General features: G+C 35.1%; 2 protein-coding genes and 1 long non-coding RNA gene across 5 annotated transcripts; 1 reads left to right on the forward strand and 2 right to left on the reverse strand.

The window, feature by feature from the left end:
• The first annotated feature begins 46 nt into the window (after positions 1-46).
• Bap60 (Brahma-associated protein 60) lies at positions 47-3,835 on the forward strand. Of its 3 annotated transcripts, none has more exons than XM_071781392.1 (7): positions 47-182; positions 703-827; positions 1,105-1,280; positions 1,585-1,930; positions 2,083-2,280; positions 2,417-2,675; positions 2,802-3,835. In XM_071781392.1, the coding sequence occupies exons 2-7, from the start codon at positions 714-716 to the stop codon at positions 3,206-3,208; spliced, it is 1,500 nt and encodes a 499-aa protein (XP_071637493.1). In that variant the 5' UTR covers positions 47-182; positions 703-713; the 3' UTR covers positions 3,209-3,835. The 3 variants fall into 3 exon arrangements, with proteins under 3 accessions (XP_071637493.1, XP_071637496.1, XP_071637495.1); XM_071781395.1 differs by having other exon boundaries at positions 1,600-1,930; XM_071781394.1 differs by lacking the exon at positions 47-182 and adding an exon at positions 202-563.
• Positions 3,669-7,318, reverse strand: Tango14 (transport and golgi organization 14). The gene is made up of 4 exons (XM_071781396.1): positions 6,825-7,318; positions 4,790-4,909; positions 3,919-4,168; positions 3,669-3,835 (listed from the first exon to the last, which is right to left on the reverse strand). The coding sequence occupies exons 1-4, from the start codon at positions 7,129-7,131 to the stop codon at positions 3,745-3,747; spliced, it is 768 nt and encodes a 255-aa protein (XP_071637497.1). The 5' UTR covers positions 7,132-7,318; the 3' UTR covers positions 3,669-3,744.
• A 7,835-nt stretch (positions 7,319-15,153) lies between these two features.
• LOC139814201 (uncharacterized) lies at positions 15,154-15,619 on the reverse strand. Its single transcript, XR_011732366.1, has 2 exons — positions 15,462-15,619; positions 15,154-15,354 (listed from the first exon to the last, which is right to left on the reverse strand). It is a non-coding gene; the product is annotated as an uncharacterized lncRNA (long non-coding RNA).
• Between the last annotated feature and the right edge of the window lie 2,737 nt (positions 15,620-18,356).

The raw sequence follows: 18,356 nt of genomic DNA on the forward strand, positions 1-18,356 counted from the left end.
TATGCGCGATCGACTTCTTAAAAAAGAGACTCGTGCGTCGATTAATCGATTTTTGCCCATTCCTAGGAGAAAGCGAGCAAAAGCGAAGGGCAACCGCAAACCGCAAGCGCAAGCTGAAGAAACGGAGCAAACGGAGTAAAGCGTAGTCAAACACGAAGCCGAAACACTAAAAGCGTCTCAAGGTTATTCGACGATACTCTTTATAAATATCATTTGTGAATAACGCTCATTGGATTATCGTGTATACGCTCTATCACGACGAAACGGAGTGCAACAGTTTCGTTTTGTTATCTTTCGTGAAACTCGATGATCTAAAGTGACCGTAGATTTTTGGGGAGCGCCAATATATCGGCGTTTCTTCCGCGCAAATTCGTTTCACTGAAATCTCTTGCATGTTAGCGTACAATGCGTTCGCGCAATCGATACGTAACGTTATATTGCAAGTAGAAACGAATTTTCTGTTTGTGCTAGGTTACGTTGTATCTGTGCGTCGGGTGTCGATTATGATTGTCGCGTTATTTTGTGATATAATTCCAAATTAAACTAAATTAGTTTCTGCACATGTAAATAAAACAGTGTGTTTTTATATTTTGACTTGTGTGTGTATTTATTGTATTGTGTTGTATTTATTGTATATTCATGCATAATAATTATGTTGCAATGGAGATATGTTTAAAATCGCTTATGTGTTTCTCTAAAAAGTGCGAGCAAAGATGGCACAGAGATTTCCCGTGCCAAACGCAGGAAGCAATGGACCACCGCCTCAGCGATATCCACCAGCGGCGGTACCGCCGAACCTGAGACAGTATTCTGGCCCCAACTTTCCGGTAAACATATATCTTTTGACTCTGATACACAAGGTTTGTTTTCTATTGCTGAACTGGCTACACTAGTTCAGAGTTTATCTTCTTCACTCCATATTGGAAGGAAAGCTAAACTAGCTAGTTCAGCAATAGAAAACAGACCCATAATCAGATAAAATATTGATATAACATGTTGGATATATTGAGATTGACTTTCTGTGACACTTGATAATTATATGCAACGGTTACAATTTATAAATTATGCAAACGCTTGATATATGTAAGTTGATTTCGGTCACAGATGCAGCAAAGATCTGGATTTACTCCGCCACCGCAAATGGGTAACGCTGGGCCTGGTCCTGGTGGGATAATGAGACCAAGCCAACCGTATTCAAATATGCGTCAGGGCCCAATGCCTACGCCTCCTGTTGGAAAAAGAAGCGCGGACCAACGTATTCCTATGTCCCAGCAAAAACCGTAAGTATCGTGGTCATCAAGAGAAGTTTAAGACAAACGCTTTATATTTACTTTGTGTGTAAATTTTGTATATTAATCAGATTATATTTTAACAATTAGCTACTTTTTATTTTTTTTTTATTCATCCTTACTCTTGCATGTTTGTCCTTTTTATTATTTCTATCTATAACTTGATATTTGATCTAAATAGTACTATTCTGTTTATACTTGACACCAAGTTTTATTAGGAACAACCACTGCAACCCAAGGCTTACAGAATTATTTATAATTTCTGTGTCTATGGTTTTCGAATAAACTCATTTAGGTATTTTTGGAACAGTGATTTTTCACATTCCACATCAAAGAAAAAGAAGAAATTGGCAGACAAAATACTGCCTCAGAAAGTGCGCGATTTGGTGCCAGAGTCGCAAGCTTATATGGACTTGCTGGCGTTCGAGAGGAAGTTGGATGCGACTATAATGCGAAAACGTCTCGATATTCAGGAAGCTTTGAAGCGTCCAATGAAACAGAAACGAAAATTGCGTATTTTTATCTCAAATACATTTTATCCGGCTAAGGAGGCAGGCGAAGGAGAGGAAGGATCTGTGGCATCCTGGGAACTTAGAGTCGAAGGGCGTCTTTTAGATGATACAAAAAATGATCCCAATAAGGTATAATATCACAATGGATTATTAAATATAATTATGATATCAATAAATAAATAAATATATATTATGTGTGCATGCGTGTGCGTGTAGTCTAATTATTTCATAAATATAAATAAATATATTCAGTGATAACAATAACTGTATAAATTTTACAGGTAAAACGAAAGTTCTCGTCTTTCTTCAAAAGTTTGGTAATAGAATTGGACAAAGATCTGTATGGTCCTGACAATCATTTGGTCGAATGGCATCGTACGTTGACTACTCAAGAAACCGACGGTTTTCAAGTTAAAAGACCGGGTGACAAAAACGTTCGCTGCACAATCCTTCTGCTTCTTGATTATCAGCCATTGCAGGTAATCTTTTTTACATAAATTAATACATAAATTAATTGGTAATCTTTACATAAATTAATCATTTCATCGCAATTGGTAAATGCTGTCCACATTGATTTTAAATTTAATTCCTATTAATCTTTATATAATATTTCAGTTTAAATTGGACCCAAGATTAGCGCGGTTATTAGGTGTGCACACGCAGACACGACCCGTCATCATATCCGCGCTCTGGCAATATATAAAGACGCACAAGCTCCAAGACAGTCACGAGAGAGAATTTATTAACTGTGATAAATACTTGGAACAGATATTTGCCTGCCCACGAATGAAATTCGCCGAGATACCGCAACGATTGAATCCATTATTGCATCCACCCGATCCCATTGTAATAAATCATGTTATAAGTGTAGAAGGTAAGTGAGGTACAATTTTTATCCCTGATAAATATTAACGTTTTAGAAATAATTTCGTGGAGAACAAAGTATATCATGAGCTAAAATTAATTAAGAATATCTGATATAAAAGTTTATATTATTCAGGTACAGAAACGAAGCAGACCGCGTGTTATGACATCGACGTGGAAGTAGATGATACATTGAAGACGCAGATGAACAATTTCTTACTGTCGACTGCGAGCCAGCAGGAAATCCAGAGTTTGGACAACAAGATTCACGAAACCGTCGAGACGATTAATCAATTGAAGACTAATCGCGAGTTCTTCTTGAGTTTTGCTAAGGATCCGCAACAGTTCATCAACAAGTGGATCATCTCTCAGACTAGAGATTTAAAGACCATGACAGACGTTGTCGGCAATCCGGAAGAAGAACGGAGAGCTGAATTTTACTATCAACCTTGGGCACAAGAAGCCGTATGTCGTTATTTTTACACGAAAGTGCAGCAAAAACGAGCGGAATTGGAGCAAGCATTGGGTATCAGGAACTCGTAAAAGTATCAAAACTGTACTTGACCATTTTATCATAAAGCTATGTAAGATATTCGTAAGTGTTCGCCTTTATAATTATTGCAACATGTAACGCTATGGCTTATCTTTCAAAGCATATATTTGTAACATTAATGTAGATTATGCGAAAAGATTGCATTTATTTACGCAAAGCAAATTTTATGCCTGTGTGGAAATAAAAATATAACAAAGAATTTCTTTTTTTCACGTATGTAGTTGTATGACGAATATATCACAATTTCAATCAAATGTTTGTTCCAAAATTCGAACGGCGGACTTTAAATCGAAGAAAGGCTCAATGAAAAATAACCACTTTTCTTTAAAGTACCCTGTACGTTTTTTAATGCATCTTTGTCACGATATTAACGTATCTCGGTATTCTCGGTACAGTCACAAGGATATATTTTTGCATTTGTAGCGCATGTAAAATAATTATGTTAGAAGCTCAGTCTTTACGATAATTTATTTTTCCTTACGCAGATACACAGTATCTCTTGTATAAATAAGGATAATTATACATATCATTTACCGTACCGTTGTACACACTTGTTATATCTCTCTAATAGACACGTGAAATCTTTCACTGAGATACTAACATACATCGGCAGCATTCTGAAAAAAAGTTAAATTGTTAATTTAATAAAGTAAGATCGAAAAATATTGGCAGATATTCATGATAATTTTTTAGGACTTACAAAAATTCTGTTGTTCTTGTGTGCCATGGTAGAACACCATGTGTGGAACAAGTGTAACCATATATTAAAGCGAGATCGGGATCGGGCATCCCTTTTATTTGTAACTTTTCGGTGATTAATTGGTCCGTAATTTCTTCCGATTCAAGATTCCCCGTAGATACGGCTTTTGCCAATGACTGCGTCAACGTTACTATTTTCCCTTTGCTATCTATATCCGACAGTAATGATACATTTATCTTCGACTTGCTTCCTGTAATTACAACGTGCAATTAATAACAATGATGAGAGATATGCTTAAACGTCTAAATGATTGGTTATTGCAACAACTTCGCCGTCAAATGTTTTTTAGCTGACTTTTCGTTCATGCAGGTTAAATAATTTTATTTTAAAAAAGACAATGAGGTATACTCAATATATAATATTAAATTTATAGTATTGAGTTACATGAAAATATATGACATGTGATATTTATTTGACTGTCATTCTATGACATTCACTGACGACTGATAAGGCATAAATGGAAAGCTCAATGTTGATCGTTATGACGGTGAATATGTTAAAAAAGTACGGAAGTTTGAAATATCACGAGTTACAGAAAAATAATTATTTTATTAAATTAAATTATATTACAACTATTTCGATAATAATCATCTTATCTGCAATGCAATTATATGACATGAGCATTGAGCAGTACTTTTTACATATTGTTTCGTATGCAACTGCACATTCGATTAGGAAATCGTTTTAAGAAATCGATTAGGAAAGCATATTTAACATCGTTCAACAATTATTCGAAGACCTTCGATTTTCTTAGAAATAATACAAATAATCGGGAGGAGGGGATATGGAGAGAAAAAAATGCATACGCTACCAATTACTCCATTTTGACTAGGTGCCTTTGCATGTGGATTCCATGTAATATGGTCTACTAGATCAGGCCGCTTTCTCGCAAATTCTTCTTTAAGATTGATTTCATTTTTCTTAAAGAAACCTGAAAAAACAATATAAATTATAGAGAAAACTTAAATTCGCACAACAATCGTTCATATTCCTAAATCGAAAAATATGGTTTCTCGTTAAATTATATGTATATATATATTTTTTTCCATTAAATGTTTTTATAAATTTTTGTTCTATTTGCAATTATCTACATTTATACATAATTTGTGTAAACTGTTCCTTATTTTGCTTCATAAAAATATAATTAATGTTTATTTCGCATATAATAACATTATAATCATTACTAATGTAACTAACTTATTATTTAGTTATATAAAGATATTTACTAATACGTCAGAAATAAGCTTAATATATTAAAATGTATACAATTCATTTTTTTATATCTAACAATTAGGATATATTATATGGTATAAAATTAACAGTATGACTTTGGAAAAAATTTAAAGTTTTACTACAAGGCCAAGATTGTGATAACGATGGTGCGCTGGCAAATTTATTTTTATGTACATTTGAAATAAGGTTCATGCATAAGTAAATTTAATTTTTGCATTCTACATGTGTTATATAAAACGTCGTACAGAAGCTTAGGTGTTCTATGAAAACGGCTGATGAAAAGGAAAGGATGCTTTCCTTGTTGCATCATTTCCTGATATAATCGTCAATCTCTTTCGCTTAGCTCCAGGTAGCAAGCTGACGACATTTTGAAGTAGATTGACGTTAAAATGACAAATCACGTAAGCTTACTACCTGAGGGTAAGCGAAAGAGATTGACGATTAAATAAGCAATGAATTAACGAAATGATGCAATAGACAAACGTATAAAAACAAGGAAAAATTTAATTTCTACAAAACAAAACAACTGCGTTACTCATTAATAAATTCGACAGAACTGAGTTTTTGAAAAACAAAGACGCAACGTCGAACATAAACGCAAAGTGAAATAAGGCATAGCTGATAAGCGTAAAGTTACGATTGAAGCGTTAGAGTCTCCGCACAAGACTTTCGTATAGTACTTGCTTAACGTAGTGTAACGAAACGTGGATCAACGCACAAGAAACGGTTACGGCGTTATACGTCAATACGTTTCTTATGCGTTGATCTACGTTACATTACCATACGAAAGTTTTGTGCGGAAGCTCTTAAACTGTATCCTACTGCAAGATGCAATATTTCGTAACTAATACAATTCTTCTTTCAACCGATTATAATTGACTTATAACTTTATATCGATATATAGATATTTTTACTAATATTGTTGCTGTATATAATGAAAATATCTTTCGATCAGTATCTTATGGCAGAAATCACGGTAATATAGCGTCTGTTTGCTGAACTGACTCCACTAGTTCCGAGTTTATCTTTCAGACTCCTAAGGTCTGTTCTATTTAGCTAAACATCTTGCACAGTTCATCTTTCCTCTTTTTTCTTTTCATGTTGGAGAAAAAAAGAGAAAAGATGAACTGTGCAAGAGAAGTTCAGCTAAAAAGAACAGGCCTATAAACATGTATGAAACAGCACCATTTAATTTAAAATTTGCAACGTAAAGAGGTTTCTTCGCAGCTCCGAATGCAATTGCTCCAAAGATATCGCATTCGACGACGAAGAGACATTGAAATGCGACACATTTCAGTCAAGGTTCTGACAAGCGATAAAACTTGCATGACAAATGACACTTAAAAATTTTCTACGTAAACACACACGCACTCAACACATACTACGTTTACGCAAGCGTTACTTCTGTAGCGTTTACTCCGCGTAAACGAGTGAATTATCGTAAGTTACTACAGAAGTAACGCTCGCGTAAACGTAAGTAGTAGTAACATACATAAATGTACAGATAAAATGATCTGTTTATTTTCATTTTTTTTTCTTTTTTTAATTTCTTCTCGCAAATTTGCTTTCACATACAGATACAGTGATATATCAATACTAAATCGTATTTTTACCATTACGGTCAAAGAAGCTGATGTAAGGTATATCAAGTGTAATGCACCATCCAATTATACGCACACAGTCCAGGATGGACTCGTCGCACAGTCCGAGCACGATCACCAGGTGCTTAGGTATCTTGTTGGCTTTCGCGAGCGTGCGGACGAGCGTGTCGAGCTCCGCCGTGGTGCCCGCGCGCCAGGGCTCCGTGAACCACCGGTACGTCGCGTCGCACGCATAACGGATCGCGGTATACAGGTTATGAAAAAGATGCGCGAGCGCTAACAGCGTACGTAGGAGCACGTTTGTCACGTTCACGTTCATCCTGCTGCCGCGCGATCGCGTGTCTATACAACATAATCGGCTGTGAGGACACCGATCGGGCAGCGACGGTACGCAACGGTCCTTCGGAGCGCGCCTGGAACAGTAGAACTGAGTCACAGTTTCACAGTATATACTGTGGTATATAACTGAGTGGAACCTGGAAGTGTCACGAGATCCGTGCCCGCCGCCCGCCAGCGGCGCCAGCCACCACTCAGCCAACGTAAAGGCCTTCACACATAAAATCGCGTAAGAACGTAAAACGTAAGCGTAAGAAAATCGACCAATCCCAATAAAGTATTGCGCTGTCCGTAACTCCAGTAGGGGAAAATACTTGATTGGGATTGATCGATTTTCTTACGCTTACGTTTTACGAATTAAAAATTATTGAAAATTATCCTACCCAATCGTTTGGAAATCATTTGGAGATATTTGGAAAAAACTTTTCAGAGTTTGGAAAACCATACATTAATCACAATTAATTAAAATCAATTAAGCGTATAATTAGCAGAAAGTATTTAAAAAATATTTTTTTTTAATTCAATCGCTCCAGAATCATTTGGATAATGTGTCGATATAATTTTTATTATTTAGAAAACAACTGTATTCTAATAAAAATTAATTAAAGGTCAATATTTCGTTTTAATGTCTGCACTATAGTGCAATAAAGTGCACATACTTTTCTATGTATGTTTTATTGATAGACAGGCTGTGGTGCTATTCCGAACGCAGCCTTAGTTAACTAAAATGCTATAGTTACGTCACGTACATACACTATAGCATTTCTCTAGTCTCTAGTCTTCTTGAGCGCGGCATTGCGGCACCGCGGTAACCAATTACCGTCTTGCCTTTCCGTTCTACTTTTGAAAGTAGTACGGAAAGGCAGATGGTGATTGGTTACCGCGGTGCCGCGTTGCCGCAATGCCGCAATGCCGCGCTGCCGCGTCCTGTGTGCAGGAGCCATTAAGGGCCAATTTCACCAACCACAGTTAGCTTAACCGATGGTTAAAGTTAGCAGAATTGACCAATAGAAATGAATCCACCCTGCTTTCTATTGGTCAATCCTGCTAACTTTAACCGTCGGTTAAGCTAACTGTGGTTGGTGAAATTGGCCCTAAGGGGATCCTGCAGTGACTGGCGAACTTCCTCGATGTCGATAATGTCAACCTTTCTAATTTTGTTTTCCCTATATCTGTCTTTGTCTAACGAAATGACATCTGTCCTTTTTTCGATTGCTCGCCATCTTACGCAAGATCCGGCAACTACTGTTGCTGCTCTTCTTGTCATCCTGCATCCGTATTTGCATTACTAAAATAATTATTAGATGGATCTTTTTTTGTATGCATTGAATCTTACTTCTACTTACACGATATTATTCCTACATGTTTTCCCAAGAGTGGATGATAAACATTATGTACGTATAAACTGTAGAATTTTTGTTTTAAGCAAATATTGTCGTCAGGTGACAGCTGTGTATGTGCCCCAATAAGTAATATTTTTAATTTTTTGGTGCTTTTGATATAAAATCGCGTTTTCCACCCTAGATTTTTGTGCGGACTTTAATTCTAGACCAAAAACTTGCAATTCTGTAAAGCCAATTAAAAGATCCATCGATTAACGATAATGTCGGTAAATCATACGGCTGCAGGATCCCCTTAAGGGGATCCTGCAGCCGTATGATTTACCGACATTATCGTTTTTCGATGGATCTTTTAATTGGCTTTACAGAATTGCAAGTTTTTGGTCTAGAATTAAAGTACGCACAAAAATCTAGGGCAGAAAACGCGATTTTATATCAAAAACGCCAAAAAATTAAAAATGTTACTTATTTGGGCACATACGCAGCTGTCACCTGACGACAATATTTGCTTAAAACAAAAATTCTGCAGTTTATACATACATAATTTTTATCATCTGCCCTTGGGAAAACATGTAGGAATAATATCGTGCAAGTAGAAGTAAGATTCAATGCGTACAAAAAAAGATCCATCGAAAAATTATTTTAGTAATGCAAATACGGATGCAAATGACAAGAAGAGCAGCAACAGTAGTTGCCGGATCTTGCGAGAGATGGCGAGCAATCGAAAAAAGGACAGATGTCATTTCGTTAGACAAAGACAGATATAGGGAAAACAAAATTAGAAAGGTTTTGACATTATCGACATCGAGGAAGTTCGCCAGTCACTGCAGGATCCCCAAAGCAAGTTAATAAAATTATAATGATAATAATAATTATCTTGCTATTTCAAAAAATTTTGATGAATATTTTTGTAAAAAAGTCAAATTTCTCGAAAAAAAATTTTTTCTCGCGTTTTTTAAACATAAAAATTTTTTTTAAATTATTGGATTATAAAGAGGAGGTCATAAACTAAATTCCAGTTCAAGGTTTGAGTGGATACATCAAAAAAGAACGCAAATGGCAACTGTTGTGGGGTCCATTGGACCCCGTGTGACCACTACGTTATTTTTAGGAGGTGTGACCACAACGGGTTAATATAAAAGATTTGTATATCATTACATAATATAATATTAATAATTTATATCTGAGAAAAGCAAAAAACCCTACATATGATATGGGTGTGGTTTTTAGGGCTGCAATTAAAAATTTCTAAATTTGTCTATATTTACTTCTCCTAGATGTGTATAAAGTTTCATCGAAAATTCAACTGAAAGGTTTGCAAAATTATATTTTATGAAATGTTTCCGAAATAACTTAATTAAAAATTTTTATTGCGTGAGAAAGGTTTCAGAAACAGCTCAACTGAAAGGTTTACAAAATCATTTCATATGAAACAATTCAGAAATAAATCAACTGAAAGTTTTCAAATTTATTGCGTGAGAAAGGTTTTAAAAACAGCTCAAGTGAAAGGTTTACAAAATCATTTCATATAAAACGATTTAGAACTAACTTAATTGAAAGTTTTCAAATTTATTGCGTGAGAAAGGTTTCAGAAACAGCTCAACTGAAAGGTTTACAAAATCATTTCATATGAAACAATTCAGAAATAAATCAACTGAACGTTTTCAAATTTATTGCGTGAGAAAGGTTTTAGAAACAGCTCAACTGAAAGATTTATAAAATTATTTCATGTGAAACGATTCAGAGATAACTCAACTAAAAGTTTTGAAAAATTATCTTCATGTGAAAGGTTTAAAAAACATTTCTATTGCAACATTTTATATGACATATTGCAGAATTCTTTCAGAGATGTTGCGCATGAAATGTGAAAGGTTGAAATGTTTTTGAAACCTTTCTGGAAGCTTTCTACAAGAATCTGTGCTGTATGGGATATATGTATATTTGTAAAAAATAAGAGATATATATATATATATATATATATATATATATAAAATCTCTTATTTTTTATATTATATATATATATATATATATATAAATTTAATAAAAATTTAATTCGTTGTTATTGTCAATTTGTGAATAATTAAAAAATAAAAAATGGAAATTTTTTGCCGATACTTGCTTATCACTACAAAATGCATATCAGTACAAAATTATCTTTTTCAAAAAAAGGTAAAAAAAGGCGCCAAGTACACGCGCAATGTATGTTGTAAATCTAAAAATCTTAAATGGTAGTAGCTTTATTTCTTCCTAACAAAATAATTCACAAAATTGCGTTACCTAACTCAACCTAAGTGATATGTATAGTAGCTTTATATTTCTTCCTAACAAATTAAATAATTCACAAAATTGCGTTACCTAATTCAACCTAAGTGATACGTATTTCAAAAAAAGATGTGAAATCTTTAAATTGCGCCAATTGCAAAAAGAATATATATACTTTGAAAAATAATTGTTGTGCAACTACTTTTAAAAAATAAAACAAAACTGTGTTACCTAACTCAGCCCAAGTGGTATGTATCTTTGTATTTCTGAGAGTCTTTCTATCAACCCAAGTGGTAGTAGTTTTAATTCTTCTTGATAAAATTATAATATTACAAAGAATTATTTTAATCACAAAGAATTAAAGAGGTAACATTATAAAATAAAAATATTTAATTAAAATAAAATAAATAAATTTTTCTTGTAAAAAAACTTGGCGCTGCTTTTTTAAAACGATAATGTCAGTAAATCATCCCTTAAGGGGATCCTGCAGCCGTATGATTTACCGACATTATCGTTTTTCGATGGATCTTTTAATTGGCTTTATAGAATTACAAAAATCTTTTACAGAATTAAAGTACGCACAAAAATCTAGGGTAGCAAACGCGATTTTATATCAAAAACACCAAAAAATTAAAAATGTTACTTATTTGGGCATATATACAGCTGTCACCTGACGACAATATTTGCTTAAAACAAAAATTCTGCAGTTTATACATAGGTACATAATGTTTATCTGAGAGCAAGCGTGGCGTAGCTCACTGGTCTGCTAAACCAAAGATCTCAGGTTCGAATCCAGCCTGGTAGAACCAAAATAAATAAAAAATTGTATCGTTTGTCTCTCCTCCTCGACGGAGTGGCAGCCCGTCAGGAGTATCCCTTGCCTAGAAACCCCCTCTACCTTGCCGTTCGGATTCGGCGTTAAACTGTAGGTCCCATGTGCTTGTGTACAACCTGCGTGCGCACCACAAGCACATGACTTTGGGGGAGGCCAAGGCCCACACCGGGCTGTAGCGTCGAGTTCATCATCATCACATAATGTTTATCATCTGCCCTTGGGAAAACATGTAGGAATAATATCGTGCAAGTGGAAGTAAGATTCAATGCGTACAAAAAAAGATCCATCGAAAAATTATTTTAGTAATGCAAATACGGATGCAGAATGACAAGAACTTCCTCGATGTCGATAATGTCAACCTTTCTAATTTTGTTTTCCCTATATCGGTCTTTGTCTAACGAAATGACATCTGTCCTTTTTTTGATTGCTCGCCATCTTACGCAAGATCCGGCAATTACTGTTGCTGCTCTTCTTGTCATCCTGCATCCGTATTTGCATTACTAAAATAATTATTAGATGGATCTTTTTTTGTACGTATTGAATCTTACTTCTACTTACACGATATTATTTCTACATGTTTTTCCAAGGGTGGATGATAAACATTATGTACGTATAAACTGTAGAATTTTTGTTTTAAGCAAATATTGTCGTCAGGTGACAGCTGTGTATGTGCCCCAATAAGTAATATTTTTAATTTTTTGGTGCTTTTGATATAAAATCGCGTTTTCCACCCTAGATTTTTGTGCGGACTTTAATTCTAGACCAAAAACTTGCAATTCTGTAAAGCCAATTAAAAGATCCATCTAATAACGATAATGTCGGTAAATCATACGGCTGCAGGATTTCCTTAACCCATGTGCGTATAGCCGCCGCGTATTTGTCCGAAGAAATCCGCTCTCTCAGCCGGTCATCCATCCAAGTAGTATACCGGCGCACAGTGGGGCGAATCTATCAAAAACCGGATATTGAACGAAAAAATAAAAAACGTATAATTCAAATTTTGACGAGATTTTATGTTAACATATATCCTAAACTATAAAAAAATGTGCTTATAATTGATTTTATCCTTTGTTATTTCCTCAAAATGATCTGATAAAGTATGACATTTTCGTGAATACTGAAATTCTAGTAATTCGATAGGTTACTTTTTAAAGTCTCCGCCGAAAGTATAACTGCGAATATGAGTTAAATGCCTATCAGAACTTATTTATTAGGGTTCAAAAAACATATTTATTTTAGTTTTATGTCATTTGAGTACTATTATATATTAACCCTAGAAAGGTAATGTGGGGTAATACGTTGCCCTACGCGAAATTCAAATTACGTTCCTGACTTAGGAAGGTTAGTTTTCATACTGAGACCCTAACCATAATTTAGTTTAGTCATCCGGCAGTCGACCTCCGTCATTAAGCGAGTGCGTTAGATCCGTGCAGCAGCTGTGACCGAAAAAGAAAATCGTTTGGGGTAACGTTAGTACCCCTACTTAACCGTTTACGTTCGACTTTTATCACGGTAAAATATATTTCAGATTTTTTGTGAAAATCGGTAACAAAAAATTATACACTTTATAGCACTCCCCGGAAAATTCTATCCCTGTTTCATATATAATTGTTTAAGATTCGGTCAATTATTTCATTTTTGCTGTTCTTGCACAGCAACTGATTAAAACTTTGTAAAGTTTTTGTGGAGTTAATTTTACTGTTTCCATATACTTTTATAACTTTTGACTACCTTTCAAATAAATAATAATCGACAGAATCTGTTTTACTTTCCATTTTTTGCGATTTTTCCCATCCGACAGTTTTTCGTCATTTCCTCTACTTCAGACGTTCAAAGAAATATGTTTTTTTTAAGAAACGAAAAAGTCGCTTACATGCCCTTGAAGGTTGTCTATTCGTCTTTCAAAATCCGTTGGATTTTTTAAAATCGGTGAATTTTATGAAAAACTACAGCATTTTTTATTAAAAAAGTCATTTCAGCCCAATTTTTGGTTCTTTGTTTTGTTTTTCGAAATTTTTTTACTGTTTTTTTTTTACTACCGCAAATTGATGACTACTATCGTCTTTCCTATTAAAGAACAAACAAAATTATTTATTAAAAAGTTGTCTAACAACAAATGAAAACATTACGCGGTACAAGTTTGGGGTAATTTAATACCCCGCTTGGCCTTTCACGTATGAGAAAATTCATATTACCTCTCTAGGGTTAATAAATATACACGACATATTCGACTATTAAAAATTTCTTACTTCAATATTCAAACAGGAACAAAGTTTGTGGATTAGAATGGATTAAGGTTTGCTCTGCGCCATTTGATAGGGCAAAGTGTCTAGTTTTTGGCCATATATGATCATTCATCCCCCTTTGTCTCCTTTTTTGAGATAATTGACCTCAAAGTTCACTCGACATAGTCGAACGTCGTCCATGAATAGCTCAATGGACGACGTTCGATCATGTCGAGTAAATATGCATGGATGTCTATTTTCTCATAAAAGAAAGACGAAGGAGGATATATAATTTGTTTAAATATTGCTATTTTATAACGATTAATTACATCCATATTTTATAACAATTAATTACATTAATTAATATAATAGCAATATGATAAATATTATTGGATAAATGTATTTGAAGTACTGCGCATTCTGTAAATCCATGGGCCAATAAGATTGCTCTACGCACGGTCGTATACACAGGTCTGGAAACGAAGGTGGTGGGGATGGTTCGCTTAGCGTGTGAGAATTTATTTGGCTTGTGGCCACAAGGGCTGCGCTGCGTGTTATGGTCCTGGTTCGCATAGCGCAAGCGCCCTGCGCATCGGCCATTAGAGCAGAAGTGTCCACTTTGAGAACCGATTTTAACCAACGATTAAGACGAGCTTTATTTTCGTCTTCCATTAGCGCGTACGTCTGTGGGGTCGCGCCTATTATTTTTGTACCTCCGCATTTACATTATAATGAATTATACATTACTATACTTTGTTCAAAATGGCTAGAGACTTTTTAACATCCTGGAAAGTGTACCGTGCTGAACAAATAATTCAAGAGAAGTCTCAAATAGTTGTAAATTCAGTTGCTCAATAAAATGCAACGTGATTTATGCAATATTTATTTCATATTATTTTCCATATATGCTTACTAAATAAGATAAAAGAAAAAAATATTGTAATTACCTATAAGAAAATTTACGCAATCTCATACGCAAGAATTAAAAAATACGCCATATATGTGTTTTATAGATTTATTGAATAAAATTTAATATAATATATTAAATGCATTTATTTCGAAGAACAACGTGAAAGAGTTTCAAAGAACTAGTTAATATAGAATTTATATTTTAAAGTTTAGGATTTGAAGATTAAATAATGCGATATATCAAAAGCATATAAGAATATATACGTTAGGAAAAGCATTCTAACATACACAACACAAATATATTCTTTATATATATTCTCTATCAACCAGTTTAGAAGAAAATCTCAATTTCTGTAAATGCTCTAGATAACTCTAGTGATTAATAGATATATCAATCAACCATAGTTTTTAAAGATAAACATAGCAGCGCTCTGTGCTCTTTATGCAATTATAGTTTAATAAACTTGGAAAAATAATATAATATGCATATGTATGTGAATTCATAATTAATTCTGGAAAAGAGTACGCGTAAATTCTATATAATCCAACGCAGCTGTTATCGGTCGTTCCGACTTGGGATCTACATAAGGTTTCATACGGGCAACGCAATAATCGGCCATCTCCTTTGTGAGGTTCTGAAAAAGAAAAAAAAACGATTAACGAATATAAATTGCATTCTTCGTGATTGTAGGAACATTGTAACTTATATTTCTGAATATTCAATAGTATTTGCAATACTTACAGCATATAATTCCTCCTTTGTGACGTACGGCCGATCTGCTGCAGTGATTGCTCGGAAAGCGTTCTCTATTTCCTCCGAGCTCTGCACGTTCTCCGTTTCCTTGCTGATCATAAACGCCATGTATTCTTGCAGCGATACATAGCTGTCTCTATTAGGATCCCACGATGTCTGCGAATAATAATATCGTGTTAAAAATAGATGGTTCGAAATAATGTAACCGGAAATAACACAAGAATTAAAATCAACAAAACCTAATATGTTCTCGAATTCCGGATCGGGCTGTCCTTCTTCCATCATAGGAAAGTCATAGCCCAAAGCTCTCAGGCACGATTTAAATTCTTGATGATTCAGACGGCCACTCTTGTCCTTGTCAAAGTGCTTGAACATCATGGAGAATTCCTTTAGTGCGTCTTCAGATACACCGGACTGGTTTCGCGCTTGAATCTGCTGTTCTAAATTGTGTTGCATGCACATTCCTAACTGATCCAACTGATCCCATTGTTGTGCCAATCCTACGGTACTGTGTTCTGTGTAATTGTACGAAAGAAGGCTCCTTCTCATTGCAAGATTCATCGACCGTTGTATTCATCGATGGCTCGGCCAAAGAGAAATAATTATGCTCTGCACTGATGCGTTGGCCACTTGAACAATCCCTAGCAGTGGCGATATTTTCTACCTTTCTCTGACAGTCAATTTTGAAGGAACAGCCAACGGATGGAGTCGAGTGCGCATGTAAGGAGCCTTCAATAAACATGCAATGAAGTAACAAGATCATTTGAAAGTTAACCCAGCAAGAACGAATCAAAATATTTACTTATGTAAATAGTCACGCAAGTCAAATTTGTATATATAATTATAATATAATTAAAACATAGAAAAAATGTAATTATCATTAAACTTACTTCGGCGATAATCCGATCATTATCGTATTTCACCCATTTCTTGAGGATGTGATGTTCTTCGAAATGCTTCTCGCAAACGAATTGCGACGGCTTCAGATCAACAATGCCCGGAATCGCAGCAATCCATTTTTTACATTGTTCAATATTTGACGGCACTTTAAACAACGAACATTTCTTTGCTGAATAATTTCGCGATTTGCACATTGGCACCGCGCACGATTTAGTCATTATATCGCACAGTATCACACAATCGCACGTGGTATTAATGATATTAAACACGCACGATCCGCCGAACAACAGAACCGACGAGGAGTGGAGCTTTCCGCGCTTCTTCGACGATCAACGATGGCCCTGGCTTTACCAGGCTTTACTAGCAGGAGCGAGGAGCGAGCAGGTTATCTATGGGCTTTATGAAAAATTGTTAATTAAATAATTTTGATTTTATACACTAAATGTATAATAATCGTACATTATTTATGTCAAGTTTTAAGTCATTTCATTGAAAAATGTAGAAGTTATAAGCAAATGACCGAAAAATGAGGCGTTCGCCCCACTGTGCGGCGCCTTGTTGCTTGACATCGATGATCGAACAGGGTAGTGGTGATCCTCTGACTCTGACGCTTCTTTCTTTCTTAAGGTGGAAGCACATAAAATTACAGGAGCCATAGGCAGAATGCAGAAGCCATAGCGCATGCGCTGTGGTATTACTTTATCTGCCTATGGCAGAATGGCAGATATCATAGCGCATGCGCTATGGTTTCTGTATTCTGCCCATGGTTTCTGAATTACCAATCTACATAAAAATACATAATGCATAGCCACGGGCATAGGCACATACATTCTCATTGTAGCCGGTCCTAAAGAAAAGTGATTAAGAACAAAGAACGGATTTATATTGATTAACACGTAAGTATTCTCATTATTTAATTATCAACGTAATGAAAATACGATCTGACAATGACCGTATATAATTATATTAGTGTGAATTGTCTCAGTTTCGTAAACATAGTGTTTTGAGGTTAATTTTATTTTGTGTGCCGAATACAGCAGCAGCAACGCGCGGCTCAGGACAGTTTGAAAAACATAGACAACGAGTCCGATGCACCTAAAATACCGATCAGATTATCGAAGATTGGTATTCAGATGACGAGGACGATGATGATGACGATGGAGGTAATCTTACTATAGTGGATAGTTTGAAAGACGAAATCGAGCCTATCGAGAAGACGCAAAACCTCGTTATCAAGGAGGAATTCCAGCCTGCGACATCCGTGTCCAACGTACCCCAGCCGGCCGCTATTTTGGACAAATTAGGTGACCTGAGCAAAATTGATATCAGTGCCGAAGTATCCAAATTGCTTTCTACTCTGAAGGCTCAGAGCTCCGCGACCAACAAGACGCAAGCAAACTCGAATCAAGACGCGTCGAAAGCTAAATCGGCGCAAGATCCGAAGACGGATAGCGAGACGTCATCGAGTCCGAGGCGATCACCAGAAATTGTAATTTATTGCAAAATAAACGCATCTTCTTATAATTTTCGGTAAGTTTTATATACAGTTTAGGTGTAAAAATTTATTATTAAAACATTCTCTTGATTTCTCGTTATCAAGGAGGAGTTCCAGCCTGCGACATCCGTGTCCAACGTACCCCAGCCGGCCGCTAGCTATTGTGAACAAATTAGGTGAACTGAGCAAAATTGATATCGGTGCCGAAGTATCCGAAGACAGTGCATCTGTCGAACTTCGTTATCTGTCTAGTTTTTAATTTTTATCGACAATAATAAGTTTTGATAATATGTTTTATTATTAATTAATATAAATAAACATTGTTATTGTCAGTCGAATTACTCTTTCACCTGTCAGTTACTTTGTATATGCATATTCGTGATTTTTACTAGTAATAATTTCCACGAATTTAAATTCTTAGGTATCAGCGCAACCGTCAAATTACATAATTAAGTTTTAATCTATCAATTAATGACAATCAAGTTTTT

Source organism: Temnothorax longispinosus, chromosome 6 (assembly GCF_030848805.1).
Source record: "Temnothorax longispinosus isolate EJ_2023e chromosome 6, Tlon_JGU_v1, whole genome shotgun sequence".
Lineage (NCBI taxonomy): Eukaryota > Metazoa > Arthropoda > Insecta > Hymenoptera > Formicidae > Temnothorax > Temnothorax longispinosus.

What these genes read in the sequence shown, in the direction of transcription:
- Bap60 (XM_071781392.1), top strand. Translation starts at nt 714, where the DNA reads ATGGCACAGAGATTTCCCGTGCCAAACGCAGGAAGCAATGGACCACCG. An exon ending in ATTCTGGCCCCAACTTTCCG is followed by an intron (nt 828 to 1,104) that starts GTAAACATATAT and finishes TTTCGGTCACAG; the next exon opens with ATGCAGCAAAGATCTGGATT. An exon ending in CAAAAAATGATCCCAATAAG is followed by an intron (nt 1,931 to 2,082) that starts GTATAATATCAC and finishes TAAATTTTACAG; the next exon opens with GTAAAACGAAAGTTCTCGTC.
- Tango14 (XM_071781396.1), bottom strand. Translation starts at nt 7,131, where the DNA reads ATGAACGTGAACGTGACAAACGTGCTCCTACGTACGCTGTTAGCGCTC. An exon ending in TAGTCAAAATGGAGTAATTG is followed by an intron (nt 4,169 to 4,789) that starts GTAGCGTATGCA and finishes TTGTAATTACAG; the next exon opens with GAAGCAAGTCGAAGATAAAT. An exon ending in ACAAGAACAACAGAATTTTT is followed by an intron (nt 3,836 to 3,918) that starts GTAAGTCCTAAA and finishes ACTTTTTTTCAG; the next exon opens with AATGCTGCCGATGTATGTTA.